The 27,538-nt window shown below is 42.3% G+C and overlaps 1 protein-coding gene across 11 annotated transcripts in view; it reads left to right on the top strand.

The window, feature by feature from the left end:
* The window catches only part of LPP (LIM domain containing preferred translocation partner in lipoma), a 311,612-nt gene that overhangs the window by 262,505 nt on the left and 21,569 nt on the right, over nt 1-27,538 (top strand). For all 11 annotated transcript variants that reach the window (XM_057427444.1, XM_057427446.1, XM_057427441.1 and 8 more), the window contains one exon: nt 3,257-3,426. In XM_057427444.1, coding sequence (XP_057283427.1) covers nt 3,257-3,426 — 170 coding nt within the window. The remainder of the gene's footprint in view (nt 1-3,256; nt 3,427-27,538) is intronic.

Raw genomic sequence — 27,538 nt, 5'->3', positions numbered from 1 at the left:
CAGAAGGTGGAGCCTTTAAGGGCTGCATCATTGTAAGTCAGATCAGTTGTCTATTTGCCCACATGCCTTTGCATGCATCAAGCCATCTACAGTGGCTTACAGTTGTAAGCTCCCAAATTTCCATATTTTGGCTTACTTGCTTTTACCCTTCAGGTGAATGAGTCAGTTGGGGGTGTTGCTGGCAGAGAGTATGTGTTTCAATCCTCACTGGAATGGCCATGTCTCATGAAAAACACGGTTTGCTGAAAGCCACAGTGTTATAATTTGCATATAAATATACAAAAGGAAACTTTCTTTAATCTTTCCTGTGCAAGAGTTTATAGGAGCATTTCTGTCAGTGTACATAATAGCAGAATTTGGACTTCTCATAAATATACAGAGGTTAAGTCTATTGCTGCCTAAATGGGAACCTTCTGTGGAAAAACCCAGAAAGAGGAAGGGAAGCCTAAGGAAACACCACCTTCAAGGGGAGAAGTTGGCCAGGACTTCTGTTGTGATGCTTTTTGGTTTGTACCTGGCCACCAGCAGTGTAGTTGACCTCAAGGCCATGCAGGAATGTAGCCTAAGGGCATCTTTGGAAGGCAGAGAAGTCTTTGCTCAAAGGGAGGGTGGAGTTACAAAGGTCCTAAGTGATTTGCCAGAGATTACAAGAGTATGTATTTGAGTTCAGAAACAGACCCAGGTCTCCTGATGCAAGTACAACCAGAAATACAGTCTACATATAGATAGCTTCTCCAGAAAAATTGAGAGATGCCTTGGTCAAAGAGGAGGATAAATGTTGAAGTATACAAAAGCTGGCTAAATTATGAATGTGAGAAGAGCAGGAGGGGAAGAAAAGATTCCCACATGTTCTTCTCACATGTTAACAAAGAAAGCTGAGAAGTGTTTGCATAGACACTACATTATTCTGTGTCCAAATGCCTCATAAAAATAATACCGGATGATCACAGAATAGCACACCAGGGAAAATAAATTCTTCAGTGGAATATTCCCTCTGGAAAAACACTGTGTAAAGTAATACACTAATGGCTTTCAATTTCATGTTTTATATATAGAGATATTAACTGCTCCCCAGACATCTCTTCATATTACAGCCCAGCTACAAGAGCAGTTTGAAGAAGGCCCTGGAGCACACTCTGTCTTGTCCACACACAGGGCTGATCAGTACTCTCCTGTTGTACATGCAGTATACAGTCTACAGTAGGTTTCCTCTCACTCCTTCCCGAAGCAGTACTGCTCTCTTACTGGTTCTCTCCAGTGGGTTGGTTGTTTTCTTCCTAATCCTCATGGTTTTTCCATTCTTCCCCCATGCTCTGTAGCCTCACCACCATCCTGGGAACCCTGCATTCCTTCTCGACTCATAAAAAAGAGTCCTCACAAGAAGCGTTTCAGTCAAGTTATTAAAGAGCAACATTGTCAATCACAATGCTAATAACAAATGCTAAAGAAAGTTGAGTTTAAATACAACATTATTCATTCCTCTGGGAGGGGTTCCAGGCTCGTGTGGATTTATCTGGTGATTTCTCCCTTCACATTGCTCAGACTGGGAACTGTTTGAGTCAGGAACTGTCTGTCCTGTATAATGCCAACTACGGTTATGCCGTTCTAGCAAATCATAATGATCTGGGTACTTTTCCAAGCTTTCCTAATATATCTCAAATGCGTATATATATCATCCTGCCACATCCTGAGGGATCCAAAAGTAGCTTATATGCTTTGTTCCCTGGATATAGCCTATTGGAGTCTGGGACAGGCAGGGAAGAAGTCGTGAGTGGAGGGACATCAATGGTACACTGCTCAAGGACAGCAGCCCTGCTGTTGAGATGATGAGACATATCCAAGTCCTTTTAGGAAGTTTTGCAGTATTTGACAAAACCAGTAAACACCATGATATTGAGAGAGCCTCATATTGTTGCTGGATTATTTAATTATTATGTGTATATCTGTTTATAAGTAATTCTTACTTTGAACTCAGTCTGCCTTCCTGCTTGCAGGAAGGAAGCTCTCACTTCCGTTCCTCTCCTTCCCACCCTTAGTGACCACACCACTCCACTCACAGAACCTGGAAAAAGAAGTGCCAGGTCCCAAGACTTTGGGCAGCACAATTATTCTCAAACTGCAGAATACCAGTTTGAGTGGGACAAAGACCCAGACTGTGGTTGCTCTATTGCCTTTGGTAGGGCTCTCCTGCATAGAGTGGCTGAGGTTGGCCTACATACCTCCCATGACTCTGCGCATGAATTATTTTCAACACTGATTGCTGGGTATGGGCTATCTCCATTTTCTAGAACTCAGATGAATGGCATGGGAAAATGGCAAAGGTGTGCCTTCCACCCACAGTCTTCCATCATGTCTGCACCACAGTCTTCCCTGAGAAAATGCTTTTCCATGATCTAAGAAACCATCTTTCTCTGAAACTCTGTCTTCACTTTAAATCTGTCTGCCATATAACATCTTCAACAACAATCTGAACAAGGCAGCAAGCCTTTTGTATGTCTTGTGTGCATGCAGATTTTTTTGTGTCTTAAATATTTGTGTGCAACATTAAGGACCTTTTCCAAAAACAGGCAGAGATCTTGTGGCTTGTCTTTACTTAGAGTCCTTACTAGTATTTTCTGATACACCTTTCTTGAAGGATGATAAGAATAAAGTAGCCACAAATCAGTTAAATTGGTTTCTTGAGAAATAGCTTCTGTGCTTTAAATAGGCAAAATATCTTAATCCATATTAATCTTCAAACAGAAAAAAAAAAGTAATTAGCTCCATTGAGAGAATTGGTTTAAGCTGTACAAGCAAAAACTACTATTTAAATGGTAACAATTGCACTGCCACCAGGCAGCTTTATGAGGCATCCTACCACAAAATCCTTTCATGTGGGGGCAAGGCTTTAGGCACAGGTTTATCCCATCTGAGGAGCTGAGGACAACTAGATAGCCTGGTTAGATGATAGCTGAATGGTTTGCATTTGGGGCTCAGACTTCATATGATAATCACTGGCTAGCAGCAGCAGTAGAACTGGTATCAATGCAGGCTTGGGAGCCAGTTTCAAGCCTTTCTAGATCTTTTCATGTGGTCCAGCACCAGAGTGACCTTCAGTAGCACTGGATCTTTGCCAGCAGTGGTACAAATTGCTCTTCTGTTGACTGAGCTTCTGTGTCCCACTTACCAATTGGGTGGCACAGGCATGTGGGAGTACCTTTTCTGCAGCTGAGACCAGGAGCTTGTTTTGACTTATGTCCTTTTCCTTTGGTGGCAGGCCGCTGTGCCCGCTGTGGGGAGAATGTTGTTGGAGAAGGGACTGGCTGTACAGCCATGGACCAGGTCTTCCACGTGGAGTGCTTCACCTGCATGAAGTGCAACAGCAAGCTGAGAGGTCAGCCTTTCTATGCAGTGGAGAAGAAAGCCTACTGTGAACCCTGCTATATTGTAAGTATCCATTCTTGTTTGCACCATGATTTTAACACAGAGACATTGGAAACATTGATTTCTTTTACTGCCATACAGTTGCCTTACCATTAAAAACTGACAATCCCATGGCAGTACCGTTGGCATCAGTTTTTCCATGCTCTTCAGAAGAACACTGATCTTTTCAGTTCCCTGGGTGAATTTTGTTTCCTGGTCTAACCTATCTCAGGAATGAAGTGTCCAAAGCAGGGGAAAAAGGTGCTTTTTGTAATTCTTTGAGCTCTGTAATAAGGAACAGACTACATAGTGATCTTAGGCATAAGTGTTGTTTTCAGAAGCTTTCTGTATTGGGAAACCTGAAACCAAAATGCTTACAGACTATGGTGCCCACTAATATTAAGGAGGTGAGATGCAAGGTAGCATTGAAACTTCTAAAAATCAAGACTTTCGCATTGTTTGATGGAAGTCTTTCTACTGAACTAAGGGTCTTTGGATTTGCTATGTTTTCACGCTTACCTTACCCTCAAATTTCATTTCATGCCTATGACAATCTTTTAAAGTGAACAATTAACAGTTGCTCTGAGGAGCTGCACCTTTTAAGAGGCTCCCGTAAGAGCTAGTTGGAACCAGTCACAGAGTTGCAAATTAAAGAAACATCACATAAGGTGCCTGAGGCCTTACCTTGGTGTGACCTTAGCATACAGTATATAGGGATAATAGTTGTAACTTAGAATAAGAAAAGCACTGAAACATTCTTAAAGTGTTGATATCTCTCTCTCGAAATCTCCAATTCACAGTTCTTTTTATAAACACTGGGCCTGAGACAGTTCCAGAATTGGATTTGCACTTCTGAAAATAAAAATTGCTGCCTTTCTTGACTTTTCTGTCATTCTGATAGTAGCTAAAGCAATAATAGGTATGTCTGAAAATGCCACCAATATCCCATTATTCCTTCTGTTTCTGCAGAGCCTTTGATGAAATATGTACAATGGCAGTGATACATGGGCTTTGTTAATTGGCTTTTAAAAACTAAATGATCTTTTGATGGAATATGTACCTTTTAAACCAGTTCCATTTTTGTTTGCACTAAAATAATTGCACTATAAAAAATTTAAGGTTAATTTCGTAGCAAGTTGGACCATGTGCAAAGCACTGCAGGCTTCAGGAAGGTTCATTTATAGTATGATTGGAGCAACTGTATATAACTGGAATTAAACATTTCACTGACTTGAGGCTGGAATTGAGTTTGTCTGCTTGCAGATTGATAGTGTCTTTTCCTCTTTTTCTAAATCAAGCACGCATTCTTCACCACTCATCTGCTTTAGTTTCAGAAAACATCTGCATTAGCCACTATACTAATGGTTTAAGATTATTTAATCCCATTACTTATACACTTCATTAGCCTGAGTGAATTGTTGGCAAGGGTTCAGTAAACTTCCTACACTGAAAGATAAAAGGATACAAAAAGGAAAGGGAGAAGGATTCTGTTCCTTGTTTTCTTTCAAATTTATCTTCTACCTATTTAAGGGATAAAGGAATGGTAATTGCCTGGTTGCATACACGTTTGTACATTCTGTGATACGGCTTTGCAGCTCTAAGTACAGAGGAAAGAGTAAATGTTTAATAGCTTTCTTTTTACATAACCAGAAGGGGCCTTTAAATGTTTATCCATGCAGTCCACAAAAAAAACTTACGGTTATGGACTTAACTCAAAACACATCTGGATCCATCTGCTGCTGCACATGCAGGGGAAAGGATGGCAATGCTGATGGGGCTATGCATGTGTAGCTGGACAGCTGGTACTGTGAAGGGGATATAGAGAGCAGGAATCTGGCAGTCTCATGCAGCAAAGGGAAGAAAAAAAAAAAAACAATAAAAAAACAAAACCACCACCCAAGCATACATTAAACTCTTAAATGTGGAAGAAACAAGCACTGGGATCCTAAGTCTCAATACCCTTCAGAAAGCTCAGGATCTCTGCTGTGCCGAAAGCCAGCTCTACAAGGGATCTAGGCATCTGCCATGCTATTGGCTTTAGGCCTGAGGAATTTGTGTCATAGAGCATATGTCTCATTGATTTTTCGAAGAAATGAGGTCTGCATTAGCTTCAGTAGGATGATAAGAGCCGAAGTACGCTGAGGGCCTGAACTAGGCTTGCAAGTGGATTGGGGGCCCTTAAATTGCTGAGGCACAATAAGAATGCTTTTGCCTTTAGATGTGTGATGCTGTCATACTGAAGTCAATGAGAGTTAATGACCTGCTTAAAATCAAGCCTGTGCTTAAGGATTTTGCTGAATTGTGGCCTCTGAATTTTATTTCTTTTTTTTGAGCTTCCTCAAATCCCGTTATCAGAAAGTGACTTGTACACTTGAAGCCCTAGTTCTGTAGGAGATCAATGGGGCTGAAGAAACCAGACATAGATTCCTGTGGACCTGAATTCCCATGAAAGGTGGAGCCTGTGTTACTAGACCAAGATTGCACAGCTAATCCATGGCTGTGGCCAGCTGAGAAAACAGAATTGTCAGCTGGTATAAGTCTGAGTAATTTAATGAAGCTTGTTTACTGGTCTACCTAATTCACACTGATTTCTAGCACACATCCCCATTTCCCCAAGTCCCAAATGCTTGACCTATTATGCAAGCCATTAGGCCAAGCTGCTTCCTTTATGTAAGGAAAATGAACTATAGTATTTGCCTGGTCATGACATAAATTCATACATAAATTCATGAATACTTTGATTTTATTTTTTTTTATGATTCCTTTGTGAGACTTGTGTTCTTATGCACAGAAAAACTATGCACAAAAATAAAAGTACACATTTTTCAACAGTTAGAATTGGCTAATCTTCTCAGTTTATTATGTGGCTCTTCTTAGCTGTGGTGGAGTGAAGCCATAATTAAGATTACTGCAAAGAGCTGTATTTAATTACTGGTTAGTCAATACCAAGGCTAAATAGCCTGCAGAAGGGTTTTTTGGTTGTGGTTTGTTTTTGGTTTTTTTTTGGGGGGGGGGGGGGGGGGGCTTTTTTGGTTGTTTCTGGTTTATCAGTTACCCAGCTAAGATGAAATTCTCCAGAGTCTGAATTAACATTTAAGGAGATCAATCACTGGTTAAATATGCATATATATTTCATATATATTTTCATATATATATATATATACGCACACATATTTCCTAATGGGAATTTGAGTACCAGAGTTAATTTCTTTCACACAAAATTCCCCTCACCCAAAAGCTAGTCACTGTCATTTCCTGTTACAACTTACGAATCCAGTGAGTTCTTTTGCCAGTGTGTTTGCTGTTTTTTCTCTGCATCCAAGGATTCTTTCATTATTGATGTTATTTCTAAAAGAGTACCAGTCTTCTCTATTAAGACACTTCTGCTGAACTAAAAGCAACTGTAAAAAATAAAGTGTTAATAGGATACAGATGTCTCTTAGTCATTACGACAGTCAAGTAACATCTGAAATAAATATGATAGGGTTTCCAGTGTAACCAGTGTACTGCTGTACACGTGATGAATGCTGTGTCTGCAGTATGTTAGCAGTATACTTTTCCCCACCCTTACAGGGCAAGTTACTGACAAAAAAAACATTTGATTTGCTTCCTCTAAGTAGTCAAAGAGATTTTAGTGCTGAACTCGGTGCAGAGAAAAGGTTAAGAGTAATATCTGTAGAACTGTTGTTATGAAAGATTGAAGAGCAAGATGTTAAAGCAGTGCCAGCTGTCTGCTTTCCAAATACTGTATTATCATAAGGACTGAACACAAGGCTAACCAGACACACCAGTCTGGCAAGAGTGATGCTGCTGTTTTGTGAATGGGATGTTCTTTGATGTCCAGATGACTTTCTCTGGGACATGGAAATTTTCCTCCATTCTTTATCCCCTTTCCTGGCAGGCTGGTGGTTGGAGATAAACTCCCTGAGCTGAGGGCTGATAGGTGCCGAGTATCACCAGTTAGTGCAGAAAGCAAGATCCTGGCCTCTGAGGGTTTCTTCTGTCCTGTCCAAATTGATGTGATCCACCTCTGGGCCTGAGGGTAGGACCATGGTGTGATGGGGAAGGGGATGAGAAAGCAGAAATAACTAACCAAGCAAAGCAGAAATAGCCAGGGACAGATGAAAGGCAAGCTGGGAGAAGTGGTGGGCTAGAAATGATGAGCAATTGAAAGAAAGGAAAGAAACACTCTAGCTAAAGTGGGGGAAGATAGTGGGTATACTCTGCAGTGCCCTATGGAGACCCAGGGATCGAGGTTTCCTTTTTCTGCTGCACACTGCAAGATACAGAGAACATGAACCCAAAGATTACTCACAAAGACTTTGAAGGATAAGGTTCATCTTTCCGTAGTAATAAAGCTGTGGAAGTGCTTCAAGGGGGAAGAACTGTGCCGTGATCACTGCTGTTCCCCAGATTTAAATTTGGGGTCATAGTGCTCCATATTTTTCCCTCTGATGATTTGTTTTGTGAGAAAAAAAAAAAACAAAGCAAACAGATCTTCAAGATTTCTCTCTTTGACTAGCTTCTAACTTTCTGGCCTATCAGAGTCTGTAGTTCTATAGGAGAAGATAGACCAGAATGCAAGAGAAAGGCTGGTGTTTTAAGAGATGGTGCACCCTCAGAAAGCTTAAATTTCCTATCATTCTGAAATGTTGGTGTTAACTCAATTTGTTCTCATTGAAATCTCTGGTAAAACTGCTATCAGCTTCATTGCAACTGGTACTGTAAACCTCACCCCGTGTGCACACAGGAGCATGGTTGTTTGAAAGCTGTGCAAGAGCAGCTACCTCCAGCACATATGGTTTGAAGTGTAAGGTTGATCCCTGCAGTAAAATTACTTCTATTTTTAAAAATAATTCTGCAATTTGTAAGCAGAGATTACAGCACTAATTTAGCAACCATGTAACAACTTAAATTGGCCCAGAAAAGAGAAACTGTAATTTAAAGATTTTTTTTTTATGATACAAGTTTTCTTCTTTTTAAAGTAAAAAGCCCTTTATTCTTGTTTTTGTCAAGCAACGTATTGAATTTGAGAGTAATTTATGGAAAGTGCTGCCAGCATGGTATTGTGAGTGTTCCACAATTTGAATTTAAACTGCTCAATGGGATCATTAAGACTATTATGCCTCCTTTCCAAAGAGTTTGAATTCAAAATGACAACTGGAACAAAAATATAAAATAAACTAAAGAGAAGTCACGCACTCTTTACGTGGTGGAATTTTTCTGCCCTCGAAATATTTCATTGAGATCAATGTTCTTCCTCGGTGCTCTCCTAGAAAAAAGCTGGTGTTGCTAGTTTTAGTTTGGTGCTCCTGCATGAGTCATCAGCAGCAGGGAGCTGAACCTGTGTGACCCATGGATCTAAAAGCACTAAGTCTCCACTGCTGTAGTGGAGAGATGCAGCAGCAGGCTTCTACCCTGAATATTTCTTACCTACAACAGAAGATGTCTGTGGGCATAGCAGACACAAAACAGATCCAGAATTTTGGTTTGATAAACGCATGTTTTAATCCTATTCATTATTAGCTGTGATAATTTTGCTAGTCTAGGAAACTTCAGGGGAAAAAAAATCATGGCAAAAAGCCTGTCATTCCTGGTAAAACTTATGAAAAAAATGAATAAATCCCTTAAGAGTGTAACAGCCCTTTCTATTAATACCACCCAGCAACCGCTGATACAAAAAATACAGATGCAAGCTGGAAGAGGAGTGGTAGCCATAAGCTCAGCATTACTGCTTTGAGTGATAAATGGTCTTGTGCAATCAGGGGATAAAACAGAGGAGGATGGGGTGCTGTTGCATAAGCTGCACCTGGAACTTCCAGGAGTCCAAGTCTAGGACGTACAAAAACGTGTGTGTGTGTGAGAGAATATGTCAATGAAGCAGCTTCTGTCAGAACTGGGATGAATGCTGAACTCAGCTGACCCTCTTGAAGCCTGCATCTTTTTTCTTCAGTGGCCTACCAGCTGTTACAGGGGATGGGTCATGCCTCCGATTTTGTCACTAGACAGGAGGAAAAGGTTCCTTTGCAGGGGGACTGGGGTCAATAACCTCCTTTCTATATACTGGAATTATAAAGAAAGGGGAGAAAGCATACCATGAGATGATCAACTATGCTATGTTGGAACTCCTCTTTGGCTACTCAGAGGCTTATATTAAAAGAGGACAAGGCCAATTCATCTTGCTGTCCAATGAGGACAGGTCAAGAAGTCTACAAACCAAAGAGCTGGATTTTTTTTCTCTTACAGCTTTGAAGACATGAAAGCGTGAGCCCTGCCAAGAGTTGCACTGGACTCACCTTGACAGAGGATTCTTTGAGGCCACACACACACATCTGCTGAGGATGAAATTATGCTTTCCTCAGGACAGCAGCATGTGCTTGGTTAACTGGCACAAGTCACTTGATGGAATTAAAGTGTAGGGCACCCTATTTTCAATCTACAGTAGCTGTTGGCCTTCATGGTGTTGACTGTTGTGAATGCAGCTGATTGATGTTGAAGTAGATAGGCAGAGCATTAAGCCACAGTGTAACTGATTTTCTGGAAGGCTGAGCAGAGTGTTGCTTCACAGGAAGACCAGCTATGGACTGTGGAAGTAAAGCATCTTGATGCTGCAATGATAGTGTTATGAGGGAGATGTTTTTGGAAAGGTTGTTATAGTGTGGGCAGCATCTTAATAGGTATTTCTGTGTTGGAAAATTGGGCATGAATTGCTGATTGATCAGTTCAGGGATGTCTTGGTAGCTTGCAAATTTTGCTTGGGATGAATGGATGGATCATTTCCCACTTCTCTCTATTGTCCATCTCTAAGAATGTGTCCTTATTAAATGAAGACTCCTCCTCCACACCTGGATATACACAAGGCTTTTGTGATGGCTTGCTAGAATCCAGATTTTTCATCCTGCATGTGTTGGCAGCCATAACAAGTTGAATTGTCTTGTCTCTGCCTTGCACTTTTATAATTAGATGCATTTTTCATATTTGATTATATGAAGCATTGATTTGACATGTATAATCTAGAAAAACTGTACAATGGGAAACTTTGTGGGGGGGAATTCTTTGTGTAACTCAAATAAGATGATATTGTGAAGGATCAGCTGAATTTCTTGCCTCAGATGGTGAATGCCACTGACCAACTGTATATTCTTGGGTAGAAAATAGTCTCCCTTTCTGCAGAACCAGTGGGATTTTAGCTTGGATTTTATGGGCCCTGGCTATATATCTGCTTATGCATCACACCACAGTAGAGGGGATGATGAAGTCATTTAGCAATGACATCAATCTGTGCATTGAGATTTTCCTTTAGAAGGTAGCCCAGCTCTTGTCTGCCTCTTAAAAACTAGCAGAAATAGCTTGCAAGGAAAGAAAGAAGTTTTATGCACCAGCATCTTTGTAGCAGCTGGAAAATCTTCATAATTTGTGGTCAAGTATAGATGAGTATTAGATGCTAAGCCACATCTAGTGTTTGTAGCCATTCATTTCTGCTCTTCTTTCAATTGTACTTCACCACCTTCTCAGCAAACCATTTGCTGCTTTCAGCCTTTGCTACCTGAGTAGGATCTAGAGATCCTACTGTAATAAATTCTTATTGTGGTGTGTCAGTGAATGACAGGCAATAGCCTCTGCCTCTAAAACTTTCCTGGTGGATGGCAGCAAGTAGAGGAGAAAGGCAGTGGCATTGCCTCCATATATTGCAGATAGAGAACTGACCCCAATATGATTAAATGCAGTTTTAGGGCATGGATTTCCATTGCTGGAAGCCTTCAAGGACAGGTGGAGCAAACATCTGTGAAGAACAGTAAAGATCTAGTCAAGCCTTCTGTAAGCAAGGGCAGAGCATTTATAGGGATCTTTTCCAGTCCTGCTTCCTCCTCTTCTGAGCTCAAGTGACCTGCCCAGGATCACGAACAGCCTGCAGTGTACAGCTCAGATTTTCCATGTCCCAGTATTCTGCCTAGTTGCAGCTTATCCTGCAAAGATCTTCAGTGAAGGGGCTACCTTACTTTTCTTTCCTTCCTTGAACCACTGCTGTTTAGGGACTGGGTATGAACGTGAAGAGCACCTGACAGCTGAGGACTTTTGGATATCCTGGGAAGCTGGGAGGTACCATGACAGTGTTCCCTTCCATGAAGTCCTATTGTTTGCTTGTTAACCCTGCATAGTTATTTGTCAATTCAGACTGCTGAAGACCATTATTTTAGGAAGGCTTTGATTTATTTGAAACAGGGCCTGTAATTTAGGTGTGTGTTTCTGCCAGATCCATATATTATTGAGTTTTCTCTGTCCTTTGTAATGCAATGATATTAAAGTGCTGCGTAGTGTCCAGAGGTGCAAAAATCAGATCTCCCTGAAGTAAATATGGGGTTAATACTCTTAGCAAATCCGTTTGATTACTTTGCACCGCTGTTCCTATGCTAGCAGAACTGCTGGTAAAGGATAGGCCTTGCAGCCAGGCTGTGAGACAGGTCAGTAACAGAGTTGAATCTGTCCTGGAAGGGGTGTGTTTGAATTTAGCATTTGCCCTTAGCAGCCTTTCAGAGAACAGAAAATCTTGTCTCACTCGCCCTGTGATTCCAGATGCCCTCTTACTTTCGTCCAAACAGCAATTTGCAAGCCCAAGTGCCAGGGAGCTTTTGCAGCACGCCGGTTCAGCTGTCTCCTTGGTGAAACCATACTCCGAGGAATTCGATCTGGCAAAAGCTGTCTGTGAGTCGATCCTCCCTCTAGCGTCCTGTCTCTGTTTCTTCATTCCAGGACGGCCGTTTGCTTGCAGCACTTGTTTGCAGTAGAGGAAACTGTTTAACTTGCCACCACACACACGCACAAACCTCACTGGGCTTGGTAGATTTCTGATCAGAGAAAAAACAAAATCATGCCAGTTTAGGGAAAGTGCAACAAGCATGAATGATGACAGGAGAAAACGTTTACTGATTCTAAGAGTATGGTGAGTGTTTGGTGCTCATGGAGGGTCAAAGCAAATTGCAAGTATGTTGTTTTTTCTCAGCTGTGTTGATTATAAAGCTGTGAGCCAAGTAAAATATTGACAGAAAATGTAAATCATTCACTGGGGTATTCTGGGCAGAAGGAAAACCAGATTATAGCTCAACTCTGGTACTGTAGCATTTGCCGGGAACAAGAAATTATTGTGCTCCGGTAGCTAGCAGCTTTCACAGGAGCAGAGAGCGTGTTGGTTAATGTTGCCAGCAAGACCTGTGGTCCCTGTGTTTGCTCCCATCCCTGAGGACCATCCGTATCAGTTGAGGCAGCGATGGCACCATGCACACTGGCGAGCTTAGAGATGGAGGGATGTCTGGGTGGTTTAAAATAAGTGATGAGATTCGCACAGCATCCGGCTTTTCCCTGGCTGCTGTTTCCTGGCAATTGTTTGATGTAGAAGCACCATGTAAGTTTCTCACAGCAACCTGATGCTATAACTCTCAAAGCAGATTTACCATGCAACTCTCTGAGGCAGTGCACTAAGTGCAGGGAATCAGAAACTGCTGGCAATCTTTGTGCTGCATGCCCATATTTCCAAAGGCTTTTGTCATTGTAAAAAATGGAGCTTTAGGGGGAGGGAGGGTTGGGGAACAAACCAAGAACCTTCGTGACATCTTTGATTTCAGGTATAAAGCAGGAATTCAATAGGCTTCTTCAGGCACTGTAGGAATCTGCTTCTGCAGATGCTGAGGACTGGAAAAGATCTTTATATAGCTTTGATTTTTATTGTCTTGCTGAAGTTAATCTGCTAACATGTGACAGTTAAATGCTGTGGCTCATTGTATTTACATCGTTGCTTTTGAGTCTAGCGCTAAGTGGCCTTCTGTTGTTTTCAGAGGCTCATGTTACCCAATGCTCTTCATTTAGGTATTTTTTCAGACTACTCTGAAAATCTAAACAAATAACGGATATGGTGCCCAAAAACCTAAAAGTTGCTACTGTCCAAACCTGGATATTTTCCCTTGCTTGTGAAGGGTAATGTAGATAGGGGGAGGGGGGAAGGAAACAGTGTTGAAATGTAAATTAACTTCCAGATATTATCAGGGATTGGGATTTTAAGTATGAATATTCCATTAGTTCCTGACAACGTAGTTTTTTGTTTAAGGACGTATTTGAACCAATACACCATCTTGGCATTTCACCAAGTGAGGTATCTGTGTAAATGCAGTCTGTGTTAAAGCCAGACAACACTTTTAGAAATTTATTTAATATTTCCTACAGCAAGCCATCTGTGACTGGTCATATTTTAGGAAGCAAATGAGCATTATAGCAATGTTCTCCACTCTATTTGAGTAACTTCTAGACTTTTTAAATTAAATGTGCTGCCAAATATTTATGTTCTGTTGTGAAAAGAAAAATATTTGTTTGACATGCTAGTCTCCCTGGCAATTCGCAGTTGGTTGCTCCTCTTAGGAGCTGTGCTTTTCTCATGGGTTGCGTAAGGCAAAAGAGGGATATGGGCATCCCTGCAGCTGCCTTTTGGGCTCCCTTCTTAGCAGCAAGTAGTGGCAGCTGTAATACGTGATGGGGCTTCGTGCGGAGGGAGAGAGGCTGAGCCCTGGGTCCTTGCATGGAGGATGTAGTGTGTGAGGGGGGCAGTTGGGGGCCAGGTTGTCCCTGCTGTTGGCATTGGTGGGTTGGAGGATCGTGGAGTAGCTACTGTGGCAACTGCAACAGTCCTGCCAATGCGCAAACGGCTCAAGAGTTCCCAGAAAAGCCAAACCACTTTGCAAGATGTCTTCCAGTGCATCTGCCACAGGCACTGCAGCCATCACCAAGGCAACCAAGTTGCCAGCATTTAGCGGCAGCGAGGCAGAAGGAAAAATTAGTGATGGCCTAAGTCATGGCTGGCAAATGCTACTGAGCCTAAACTGCCCTGATGGAGCTGAGCTCTGCTCTAAGTAATATATGCTCTGCTTTTAGCAATAGATTTCACAGAAGTATTTCATCCTCTTCCACAGATTATGGCTGTCTTAGTCACTCTAAGGTAGTGAAATGCATTTGTTCAAGGGCTCAGAAATTGTTGTAATCCTCTTATTACAGAAAGGTATTAATAAACAACTAAAATATCTGAAACGGTCCTGAAATAGTTAATTCCATTTTGGAAAGGTTGAAATGTTTTCGAGTGCCTGGTGGCGTAGCACCAGTTTTGGCTCAGTACTCATTTGGAACAGTCCGTGTAACTTGCCTGTATTTACAGCCTTGGTGTTATCACAACCAGCAGAAGTCCAGGTGAATCACCAGCACATAACCTGTACACATGTGTCTGTTATCTGTAGTATCAAAACCATACACAGAAGGTACATATTGTCAGTTCTATGCTGGAAGGAGCCCCTTGCAACATAGAAAGAAGAGAAAGCAGTCCTGATTTCCTCTAGTGCTTCTGACAGGTTTACTTTCACTTTGGCATGGCAGTAAGATTAAAGTTTTATAGCAATATCACCTCCATCCAGACAATAAAAAAAAATAAAAAATCATAAAACCTCTTCTTTGTGCTACTTAGATTTCAAACTCTTTTATAGAACTTCTGCATCTCTTAATAAAATCCTTAATTCATTTTGGACATTTTATTGTCACTTTGGATAAAAGTTTAATCAGATAGAATTATTGCCCTTCTAATATTCCCTTAACCTTTGCATTTTAGACTTAGACCATATCAGTTAAATTTTAAAATCACTTTTTTTATGGACTTGAATGCCCCCATCTCTGGTTTAGAGGGTAGTTTTGTACAGAAATGCTGTAGTCTGTCTTGAGGTCGTATGAAAACTTAAAAGGCTCTAATGTGAGCACTGCTCACTTTCCACTGAAATCTTGCATGCCCTATTAATTACTTTAATGGTGACATGCTGCTTTAAGGGAGTTCTTTATTAATACCACTAAATCTTTTTTTATTGTTGTTTAAACACTTTTTCTTTCCTTTATGTAGATGTATTTAATCCCTTCTGTCTTTAAAATAAATGAGTGCATAACTCCACATGAGGTGTTTGACATTTCCAGTTTGCCTTCTCAAGAGGGCTAGAGGAGTATTTTACTCCCTTGCCTGTAATGTCCATATCCCAGCTGAGAAGTGCACATCTGTACTTGTGTCTGTAATCATGTGTTAAATTACTGGGAGGGAAGCAGTTTTTGAAACCTGGTATCTATCTTTCCAGGAATAATATACAGTGAACTTGCTTTTACTCTTTTAGAATGTTGAGATTTTAGAGGTCAGTTTAGCTTTCTTACTGGAAAGTGAAGCCCTCCCAGTTCAAGAGAGGACTTGCTTATGTTTGAGCCTTTTCCTAGCAAGTAGAACACATTGATTTTCTCTCCTCAATCTGAACTCTTTAAGTAGTAGTATTCTGATGTATAGCATTCACTGTACCAGTTCGTTTATGTAATAGCCCTTTTACTGCACTAGCTACCTGGTAAAGTATTGACAGCCATGCCTGCAGCTGGATTTTAGTATAGCAAATTTTGGGTTGGGTTTGGGTTTGGGTTTTTTTTGTGATTTTACAAAATATTTTTGTAAAATATCTTTGATCCATATTAATTGCAGATTTTCTTAATCTGGAGAAGGGAAACAAGATATATATTATATACCTTGTTTATATAACAAGGTGTGTATATATATATGCACACATACACCTTGTTTATATAACATATTGAATATGGACCTGAATAAACATTTTCAAAAGCGCATGACTGAGAAACTTGATGATTTTTGGGTTGCTAACCTACTCTTGACAATGAGACTTGAACTCCTATTACTAAGTAATCTTATTCTTTAGTCACTCTTGAAAGTTGCCTTTCCAGTAGCCATTGATGTTGCTTTCTCCATGGGCCTCTCACACGTTTGATATCTATAAATAAATTTCACTTTCTCTTAAAGAAAATCACCATGGATTGTTGAAAAGCTAACTGTGAAGAGGTTTTACTAATAACGACTAGTCTTTTCTTTGGTAAAGGGACTGTGGTTTTGGGCTGGTTTTTTTTTTCTTTTGTATGGGAGAAGTATGAAAATGTGTGTTATGCTGTGGGACCTGTTTCTTGACCTCTCCTCTCCCAGATGGCTTCTGGCTCCTAAAAGCATCTGTGCCCAATTGGCTAAAGGTAACGGGTTTTGTGCAGCCTTCCATGCCCAATATATATCTGTACATACACACAGACTTCCACTGGAAGAATCTGGAAGCCTGAGTTTGGTCTGAAATGATTTGGCATTTGCCTGGAAAAGGTATTTCTTCCTTTCATGGACCTTTCCTCTGGTTTGTCCAAATTACTCTGGAGTTACTAGTACCACACTTTGCAGTTAAGTGGGCAAAGCCTTTTGCTCACAATTACTGTTTTGATTTTGGGAGCAGGCAATATACTCATGCACTTACATGGTACTGAATGCTGCATTTTTCATTTTCAGTTTTTGCTAAATGGCACCCTTTGTGTTTTAGAATAAGTAGCTAATTAAATGGCAAGGCTAAGTGCTATTTGGTGGGCCACAGGTGCAGAGTCCCCTCTAGATTAGCCAAGGAATCTGATCCTGTAAATCAAATTAATTTAACGTATGGGGCTGCTCTCACTGATCCTGATTTGAATGTTTTCTGTGATACTAATGGGAGCTCAATCAGACTTCTGGTACCCAAGACAATGTGGCTAATGAAAGTATAAGAGGTATAGACTCCGTCTTATAAAATGATCCTCTTGATTGTGTGAGGAATCCAGGCTTGCTTCACTAAAAGTGTCTTCATGTATTTTAAAGCAGAAGATAAGCAAGGAGGATTCAAGTGAATTTGAGTGGAAATTCTGTAAGATAAACTGAAAAGCTAAACCCATGCTTTTTTTCTACCCTTTAAGCTTCTGCTTCCTTCACTTTTCCCTTGTGGCTACCTTGTTTATTTTTTAAATAAATAATCATATTTTAAAGCAGTGTAAATAAATTGCAAAGTGTGCTCCAATGGGGTGGATAAATATATTCCATCTGCTGGGGAGTGATTATTGAATAATTCACCAGTGGCAATCCTAGGAGTGGTTATCCATTTTCCCCTCATTCATGGGGAATTTTTTCTACTTCCCGTAGGAGCTCATTATGTTTTCTCTGTACATAATGTTTAATAATTTTTAAAATCTGGAACTAACCCTTCCACCTATGGATTCTTCAGTTTTTCCAAAATATTTGTGCATGTGGATGCTTGTATGTGGTGGCAGAGGAAGGTATTTGTTTCCTTTCTTCCTTCTTTTTTTTTTTCCTTTGTGCTGAGGGAAGGTGAGCATCGGTGTATAAAGTGAGGCAGGGAGTTGGGAAACAAATATCCTTGTGTGCAAGGGAGTTTGTTCCTGCACAAATGGTGGATGAGTCATATTCCTGCTCTCACCCTCGTACTGGAATCAGCATGACTTCAGGACTGTGACAGCAGTCAAGGTTTAGCTCATACTTCAATGTTTATAAACAAAGGAGTGAGAAGCAAGGAGGAAGAGTAGGGTACGCATTTGAAGAGCCCTGTCTTCTTTTTCTCAATGTTAGGAAGATTTTCTTATCTTCTAAGGGACCAGGAGTAAGCCCAATGAGCCTAGCTTGTGGAGAAGCAGCAAGAAGTTACCTGATAAAAGCTAGAGCCATATCCCATCACTGGAAAAATTGCCACAGATGTGTGGATTGGTGGGTTTTGAGTCTGACTCTAAGGGAAAATCTCAGTTTCTCCTGGTAGCTAGCAGACCCAAAGGCCTCCCATGTAGGCTTTAAGTGGGCAGGGAGAGTGGCTGGGAGGAGGACTGGATGGGGCTGGCACATAGCAGAAAGCTGCGTATTCATCAGCTGGCACCTCCTGATGAATCCCATTTCAGCAATGTTCACGTTCCTTAACTGCATCTGCATCACAGGGTAGGAGGTGAGGGACCACCATCCTGTCCAATCACCATTGCCTGATGCCAGTGCCCGAGGTCCCCTGATCAGAGCTGGGCTCTACCCCAAGGCTGGAGGCAACTGTTTGCCGTTAGAGGACAATCTCTGCCTTGGTGTTAAAATGTGTAATTAGCCACAGGAAATTCTTTCTTCAGCTGATGAAGATGGGAAGGTAAAAGTGTACCTTAATGCTTTCACTGTTTTTCTGGGGAGTTGAGCAAATCTGGCTGCCCTCACAGCAGGGAACAGCATTTCTGTTCCCAATCAGGTAATGCTCTCTGCTGTTCTCTTGCACATGTCCAAAGGGCCATGCTGTTAGCCAGAGAGAAACAAAACTGTCACTGAGAGGCAGGGAGCTGTTTTTCTTCTCTCTCCCTCTTTTTCACATTCCCTGTAGGCATGTGCAGACTGGATTTCTGCATAAGAGGCTCTGTACTAAGCAGCAGCAAGTAGCATTTCCCCGGGATAAAGAGCAGCCCCTAACAGTTTGGTTTTGGCTGTAATTTCTGAATGATTCTTGACTGGGAAACTCTTCCTTTTGTAACTCTGTTTTGTTGATTTTTTGAGGTTTGTTTTTTTGGGAGGGGAGTGGGGGAATAATAATTGGATGTGAATTAGCAGAACCTTGAATATGTTGCTGGTTTGTGAAGAAGGGCTCTTCTTTCTTTTGCAAGACACTTCTCAAGCTCATATGCTGCGTAGCTCCATCATAGTCAAAACTATGGTCAGAAAAATGCTTCTTCTGACTGGTTCCTGCAAAAATGAGTTTTGCTGCTCTCAGTCTAGGATTGAAGACTTACGACACTGAGGCTGGTACTGACTCTGGGCTCCTTTCTTCATTTCATTTCCTGCTCCAGATTGTTGGTAATTTTTACTCCTAGTAATGATCCTCCAGGGTGGAAGAGGGCAGGGAACCTAATATTCAGATGAAAAACCTGTGGCAAGTGACCAGATTGAATATGAAGTCCTAGAGCAAATGAGCAGTGTGTTCAGCACTACAGACGTACAAAACAGGAGGTTATACCTTGCAGAGCAAGGGCTGTGAAGGTAAGGTGAGGTGTGCTGGACAGCACGCCAGCTGCAGGAAAGGTTGTGTGAGCTCAGGATTTGCTGGCCTGCTCTAACTTAAATTTCAAGAAACTGGGAAAAAAAAAAATGGCTGAGGACTGGAAGGGTGTTTGAAGGATACTGGCTGGAGCTGGAGAGTACAAAAAATTACTGCCATGCTGACCCTTCCATGCCCAAGGTTCATCTTTACATTAGCAGTTCTCCAGTCATACATGATGGGGGTTACCTATGTTCTGCTTGCAAACCTCGACTGCTGCCAGTTGGGGATGCCATTTAATTCTGTGCTCATTGATGTCCTTGGGCAGTCCTCAGTCCAGGACTGAATATTGTCGCTTGAAAGTAGCAGGGACAGCAAGCTTAGTTCTCTAGAAACCTGAGCTCAGGATGTAGATAGAAGTATTTCCATCACATCTGTTTCTCTTCTTATCCAAATGTGTTGTCTCTCCCCCTGGACCTTGCTGTCTTCAGGTCTCTGGGTCCTTCTTTTTGTGTGCATTTCCTATTACTGTGATCCAATTGCTGTGTTTGCCGTCTCTGTCAAGCACATTCAGAGTGAGAGGAAAAGTGGCTGGGTCAAATGACAGGTTAAGTCCAAGGGCAGAGCTGGGAAGATGGCTAGGCTTCCCTGTACCCTATACCACACAACCTAAGAACCATTTAATGCTGCTTTTTCTGTAGCAGCACCGCTGGCAGAATCTCTGCCTAAATGCACAGTCAAAGCCTTGCACAGAAGACTCCCACCGCAGGACACATGCTCTCGGTACCAACACAAAGCCTGTCTGCTGAGCCGTAATGCAGTGTAGCATGTATTACAATGTGCATTTAAGAAACTGTAGTTGCCAAATGTTTCTGTTTTTACATGAAGCTATTCCGCAGAGATTGTTATCTGATTTTTTCCTCTGGTACTAAGAAGAGTGGTTGAATCAGACAAGAGACCTTGTGGGTGGAATACATTATGTCCAAAAATCAATCACAAGGTAAGGTAGGAATAGAATTGAGTTTATTTACAGTCCGTTGGCTTTTATAGTTAGCACCATTTATTAGAGAAGATGAAAAAGAAGAAGAAAATTAAGCAGAGGGCAGAGAAATGTTTCTTTGTGATATTTTTGTGCCTGGCAATGAAAAGAGATGTGTGTACGAGCTGACAATTTATCTTCTGCCCTGAAGAGAAATTACTTGTTCTCAAATGGGCATGAAATGAAATAGTGCAGAACACGATAGGAACTTTTCTGAGTAAATGGGTCAATTTCCTGTCATTCTCTCAATAATTGTACGTAGAGCACACTACGCTCCAAACACTGGCAAATGTGTTGTGGGTTTCTCTTTTTCTTTTTTTTTTTTTCCTCCTGTTATTTTACTCCTCTTGTAGATGGGTGGAAAACATATTCCAGTGCTGGCACTATTATAATCAGCTTTTGCCGGTGGCTAATAGCAGTCCATTTTCAGTGAATACTTATTACCTCCAAGCAGTCCAAGACAGTACATAATAACCCAGCACTGTGTAGACTAGAACCGCTAGGAACAAGATGTAGTTATAGGGACTCTATTCCAAATGCCCCATCACAGCAGGAAATTCACTTGTCCCTTATCTTCTCTTTCCTAATTGCAAAAGAAGCCCTGGTGCTGTAGCTGGAGGAGTCTTGTTTGCCTTCTGAAACTTTCTGGTATAGTTAGGGGCTTTCTGACTTGCTATCCCTTAGCAGATTGATGCATTTTCCTCTGCTTATAGCAGACCTCACTGTTACTGAGAGGGCATGTATTCAAGTCAGACTCACTGAGGACTGAGCTGGTAATTTTACTTTGGCTGTTAATTAAAAAGAAAAGCAGTGCTGTAACAAGGGTTCAGTGGGTGATGATTAGGGCCTCTGTGGCAGACCAGGTAAATCTCATTGCTACAAGTTAGTAGTGAGGGAGCTTCATGGGTGCTTTTGAACCTCAGTCTTAGGAAAAGAGGGAAAATGTTACAGGGTTGGCTCCAAGGAGCTGGATTATGTCTGTGGGAACATCTGTGTAAATCCCAAACACTTGATTTTAGTAACTGTCGTCCCTCATAACTCCAAGCTAAGCAAGACCTAGACTTGTCCAGCCCACCACATCATACATAGCATTATGCTTTTACTTTGGAGGTTGTAGGAAAGATAAAAACACAATCACAGCCTGATGAAGACTGCAGATACCTGAGCTGTGATGCATTGTGTGATGGGACAACACAGTCCTGTGAGAGCTAAAACCCATCACTACCTCTCCAATGACTTAGAGATATGTACTCAATATTACAAGAAATGAATTTCAGCTGAAGATGGTTGGAAATTTCTGTTTTCATCCCAGTTATCTCCCAAAAGGAGAATCTTAATCACATTTTGAACGATGGAAACTAAAAGCCTTGAAAGGAAATCCCAAGAACAGATTTTTCTTTTTTTTTCCTCACTAATAGAAAGCTGCTTCTCAAGAGTGTGTGAGGATCAGACATTTCCCATGGAAACTTTCCTTTAGGAAGGGAAGTCAGGGGCATTTCTGAAATTTTAAACAAAATATTTTTTTACCAGTCCTAACTACAGCTTTTCAGAGAATCATAGAATAATTAGGGTTGGAAAGGACTTTAAGATCATCTAGTTCCAACCCCCCTGCCATGGGCAGGGACACCTTACACTAAATCATATCACCCAAGGCCTCGTCCAACCTGGTCTTGAACACTGCCAGGGATGATGCATTCACAACCTCCCTGGGCAACCCATTCCAGTGCCTCACCACCCTAACAGGAAAGAATTTCCTTATTATATCCAATCTAAACTTCCCCTGTTTAAGTTTTAGCCCATTACCCCTTGTCCTGTCACTACAGTCCCTAATGAAGAGTCCCTCCCCAGCATCCTTATAGGCCCCCTTCAGATACTGGAAGGCTGCTATGAGGTCTCCACGCAGCCTTCTCCTCTCCAGGCTGAACAGCCCCAACTTTCTCAGCCTGTCTTCATATGGGAGGTGCTCCAGTCCCCTGATCATCCTCGTGGCCATCCTCTGGACTTGTTCCAACAGCTCCATGTCCTTTTTATGTTGAGGACACCAGAACTGCACACAGTACTCCAGGTGAGGTCTCAGAAGAGCAGGGTAGAGGGGCAGGATCACCTCCTTCGACCTGCTGGTCACACTCCTTTTGATGCAGCCCAGGATACAGTTGGCTTTCTGGGCTGCGAGCGCACACTGCTGGCCCATGTTCATTTTCTCATTGACCAACACCCCCAAGTCCTTCTCTGCAGTGCTGCTCTGAATCTCTTCTCTGCCCAACCTGTAGCTGTGCCTGGCATTGCTCTGACCCAGGTGTAGAACCTTGCACTTGTCATGGTTAAACTTCATGAGGTTGGCATCAGCCCACCTCACAAGCATGTCAAGGTCCCTCTGGATGGCATTCCTTCCCTGCAGCATATCAACTGAACCACACAGCTTGGTGTCATTGGCAAACTTGCTGAGGGCGCACTCAATCCCACTATCCATGTCAGCAACAAAGATGTTGAACAAGACTGGTCCCAACACCGATCCCTGAGGGACACCACTCGTTACTGGTCTCCAGCTGGACATTGAGCCATTGACCACAACTCTTTGTGTGCGGCCATCCAGCCAGAGTTAGTGTCACCTTCATTCTGTGTATGTAGGACAGGTTTCACTCCAATGCAGGTTGGTTTGAGTCACAGCTTGAGAAAGCCTATTGAAAGTCCCCTCCCCTGACACTAGAGTAGGAAAATGGCAGCTTCTAGTAGGTGTCTAGGAACGAAGAGATCTACTTGTCTTTTATGTATACTCTTGATGCAAACGAACTGGAAATAAGGATACCCACAGAACAGATCTTCAATAACTTCTGCTATGAGGAGAAGAGGGGAATTCATGTAGCAAGCCCACTCCATGAATGAGCAGTTGCTAAAGTATGTTTGCAACTGCAGGATAGCATTGGCCCTGCTTGGCTTATGTGGAAGGCTTCAGACTCCACAAGTCATGAGGAACTGGAAGTAAATGATTTCTGACCTCTGTCAGCAAGGAGCATGGAGGAATGTGTGCTGTTTATTCCACCTGTCTTTGGAAATGTGCAGTTCTGAAGGACTGATTCAGAAGACAGTTATGCTCAGTAAATCTGGAATAACTCAGCCGCAGGAGATAGGGTCAGCCCACTGTAAAAGCCACTGGAAGAATCGGGTCAGAATTCGGACATGCTGCTGCTTCCACCAGAGAATAAGATCTAGTGACTCCTTCTTGGACCAAAATATGAAAAGATCAAGGGCAGAATTGGTAATTTTCCCCATGTTACATAACAATATTTTAGCAAACATTCTCTCCCTGAATGTTTAAATGCATTGCTTGAATAATTACAGAAGACAATGTGATAATAATATGTTCCTTATGTGTTGGAAGCAAAGAACTTATTCTGGTTTTACTTTTGCAAAATGTATTAAACTACTTAGTTTTTGTTGATGCTTACACACAGGGTATTGGGGGGGGGGGGGTTTGTTTTTCACTGCTGTTTCTTTAAGGGAGCACTGTGGGGTTTTTTGTCTGATTTGGAGACAACTGGATTTCTGTTAAGAGTGTCTGATGCTTGTGGTGGAATCCATCCCAGATAACTTTATCTAGCTACATGCCATGTTCTTGGTCTGATGCGCATGTCTCTTGGGAGTGATGGTGGAGACTTGGTGGTACCTCTCAGGAAAGAATATTTGAACCAGCCCTACCTACCACTCTCTTGGAATCACCTTAGTGTCGGTGTCACTTTTGCTCAATGTATTTAAGGCAAGCCACATCTGAGTACCTAGAAAGTAGGTTTTCCTCCACCTATGGCTCCCTCATGGCTTGTTTGTTTAGTCATGCTCTAATTCACTCTCGTTCAGGGATGGCCTCACCAGAAAAGGTGGTTCTGACTGTTTACTTTGACACAGACAGGAAAAGAAAGTGGAGGTGTAGTATGCCCAGACTGTTTTATGAAATGTATGTGGTTAGGAAATGGGCCCTGAAGACAAGTGACCCTGGGCTCTGAAACCTCTTCAACTGGAGGGCAAAACTGCCCTCTTCTTGAGGTGTAGGGGAGACGTGAGTGGAGAGGCTGCTTTGCAAGAGGTCTTGTTGCACCTCCAATTAAGACCAGCATGCAGAAAATACCCTGGGATGTGCAGAGAGAAGGGCATGAAGTGCTCATTAGGAAAGTGTGGGTAAGGCCTGTGCCTGTCCTTTCACCATGGGCTCCCCAACCTGCTCCAACTCCCCACTTGGAAAAGCACAGGGTTAATATTGCTGACTGCAAAAAGGGGGTGGAAAAGGGTCTTGCTCCATGGGGGATGTGTGGTGGGCACCACAAGGGGCATGGCAATGCTGTAGGGGTGTAGCTGCATGGGCTGCAATACTACCTGAGGGGAAAAAGTGGGTGGAGGTGTGGCATGATTTATTTGTCTGGCTGGCCAGGAGAGGTTCTTATTGTCAGAAATGGATTTTACTGGGCTTGAAACTTGGATTAAAAAAATAAGAGCCCATGTTAACTCCAGACAGAGATGCATCCTGGAATCTTGGCAACTGTTCCACTGCTGGCTTTGGGAGGAAATTTTGGCTTTCTAAGTTAACAACATGACTGATATGTTCTGTTTGTTTTTTGAGATTTTTTTTTTTTCATACTCCCATGACTCAAATCCATTTGAATTTTTCCCTTTGAACCATGTGTTTGTAAGCTCTGGCTTGCATAGCATTACATTTGATATTCTGGGATTGGGCAGTGGAGGACAGAGGAGTGTTTTTCCACTGCTACCACAGCAGTCTTTAGCTCAGTGTTGCAAAGCACAACTTTTAGCACAATTCACCACACTCAGGTTCTGACACTTCCCAGGAGGAGCAGGCACAGGGGTTTTGATCCACCAAGACCAGCATTACTGAATAGAAACACTGCAAATTGAGGTATAGGCCTTGCCTCTTGTACTGTGACATCTGTTTCTGGCCTAAAAAGTACCACCTGCATGAGTTTTGCTCCTCTTCTGTGCTTAACCAGGGTCTGTCCTTTAATAACATACAGGGGGAAGTCTTCTTCACCCACCTTCAGGCCCTTCACACAGTCCCACTGATCAGAGCACTGGCCTGAGATGTAGGATATTTAGGGCTGATTTTGAAGTGAGAGTTGGAAGGCAGCTCCTAGTCTTCCCCCCCCTGCACTGCAGGGTGCAGATGTTTGGTGTAGGCATCCCTTGCTTTCTCCTAGGCAAGCATTTCTTCTTTGCGTAGGTAAATATTTGCTGGGCAAGAGGAAAACAGGTGAAGGAATTGATGCTATCACTGTAAGGTCAAGCTGTTTGCTGGAGAGAGGGCACCAGCTCCAGGCACACTCTAAAACACACTGCAGATCCAGCTCTGCAAACAAGATGTACAAGGGCATGTCTCATTTGTGACTTGCCACCAGCCCTGATTCTCCAGCCAGCATTGAACAATGACTGCATAAATGGCTGTGTGAATGCCTGGTGATGAAAAATGGAGGCGCCTCAGGGACTTTATTTGAAAACCTGCATGTTTTCCCTTCCTGCAGTCTGCACCAGCTCCCCATGGGCTCCAAGAGCTGAGTCTGCAAGATTATTCGCTCCCTTACATGCTGTTAGGGCAATTGGGCAGGCCTAGTGAAGCTCCCCAGTACATCCTCCCAACATGAGGATCCTCCCCACCAGGGTGCTGCCATGGTGCTGATGCCTGACGGGAACACAGCCAACACATCTCCTGATGCCCCAGAAAAAGTTGGTGTCCACCTTGCTTTCTGGGAGCTGGGTTGTTGAAAGTCTAAAAGGTGTAAAAAATTATTTTTGGTTGTTGCTGTCAGCTGACCTGGCTCTGCTGCACTCACATAAGTGGGCAGCACTTCCTCATCCATGCTGTTTCTTTAACATATCAAACAGCTGATATTTTTGCAAGGTTTCCCTAGCTCTTCCCTCCCTCCCCTTTTCTTCTGTCTCCAGAAAATAATACTGCTATAATCCAGTTTGACTCAGCAGGATCCCTTTCACGCTGGCTAATCCCCATATATAGGCATTAGTCCAGGGAGGTGCACCAGAATGCTGCAATGTTTTCCCTAACATTTTGTTTAACCAGGATGACATTATTCAGACAAATTAATTCCTCCAAGACGTAAACTTGTTCTGACTGAGTGCTGCAGCAGGCTCCCTGAGAGCAGCAAACCATGATCTGACATCTTAACGGCTCTCCACACAGTCAGGGGGAGTCTTACATAAAAGATCTTCAGCTGTGCTTATCTTCAAGGTGTAACTGCCCCTTTCTGTTGATAGATTTCTTTTCCAGCAGGTTTTGGTAAAAAATACCAGTTTTTTTTTAAGAATTGAATAGGATCTAAAGCACAAGCCATTTTGGAAAATATACTGGCATATGAAAACAGGGGCTAGAGACTGTCCTATCCTCTGGAATCCTTGCCAAAGATTTAGAAAATGGGGGTCTACATGTGTCACTGTTCTTCAATTATTCAGTGGGTTCATCTTGCATGTCTGAGCTAGCATGTACCTACACAGGATTTACAAAGTTCAGATGCACATGTAGCTGATATGTCAGCTGTATGTGCCAAATGCAGTGCCTGTCAGAAGGGGAGAGGAAAATCTAACCAACCATTCACCTATCTGCCAGAAAGACGGAACTTCTGATGTTTCACAGAGAGGAGGTCCCATCATGGGGAAGTAGCCTTGTGCTGCTTTTGCCCCTTATAGGGTATGTAGGGGCACGTATGCCCCTCTGTGACACCACCTATTTGGGGTGGCATGGTTAGGCTGCTAAGAGCTGCATTCAACCCTAAGGTTTTCTGTCTACATGCTCCCAAGATGTTTTCCTGGTGTTACTTGTATTCTGTAATTCCTGGGCTCTGGGACCCAGCTGGGAAGTGACTTTTTCCTCCTTTTACCCAGAGCACTGTTATGTCTGTGTGCCTTCCTTCCGCTTGGTGCTTTCCTTAGCTCCTAGATCCATAATCCAGTAGGTCTGTGTGCTGGCCTCAAATGTGTCAAAATTGCTGAGAATGCCTTAAGGCAGGAGGAAGAAAACGAGAAACCTGGTTAACTTAAAGTAGCTGGGGCTAACTTATCTGAACACTGTCATGGGTCCACTTCTCACAGCCCTTCCTCCTATTCTGAATTCTTCTGCTGCCTTATGTCTATTTTTGTTTTGCTCAGCCTGAGTTGCTTCACTATGCCCCTGTGC

The sequence above is a fragment of the Pezoporus wallicus genome, unplaced genomic scaffold, assembly GCF_028554395.1.
Source record: "Pezoporus wallicus isolate ANWC-B61680 ecotype Strahan unplaced genomic scaffold, APGP_CSIRO_Pwel_v1 scaffold_7107, whole genome shotgun sequence".
Taxonomy (NCBI): Eukaryota; Metazoa; Chordata; class Aves; order Psittaciformes; family Psittacidae; genus Pezoporus; species Pezoporus wallicus.
Note: the sequence above shows the minus strand (reverse complement) of the source record. Positions and strands in the feature narration are given on the sequence as shown.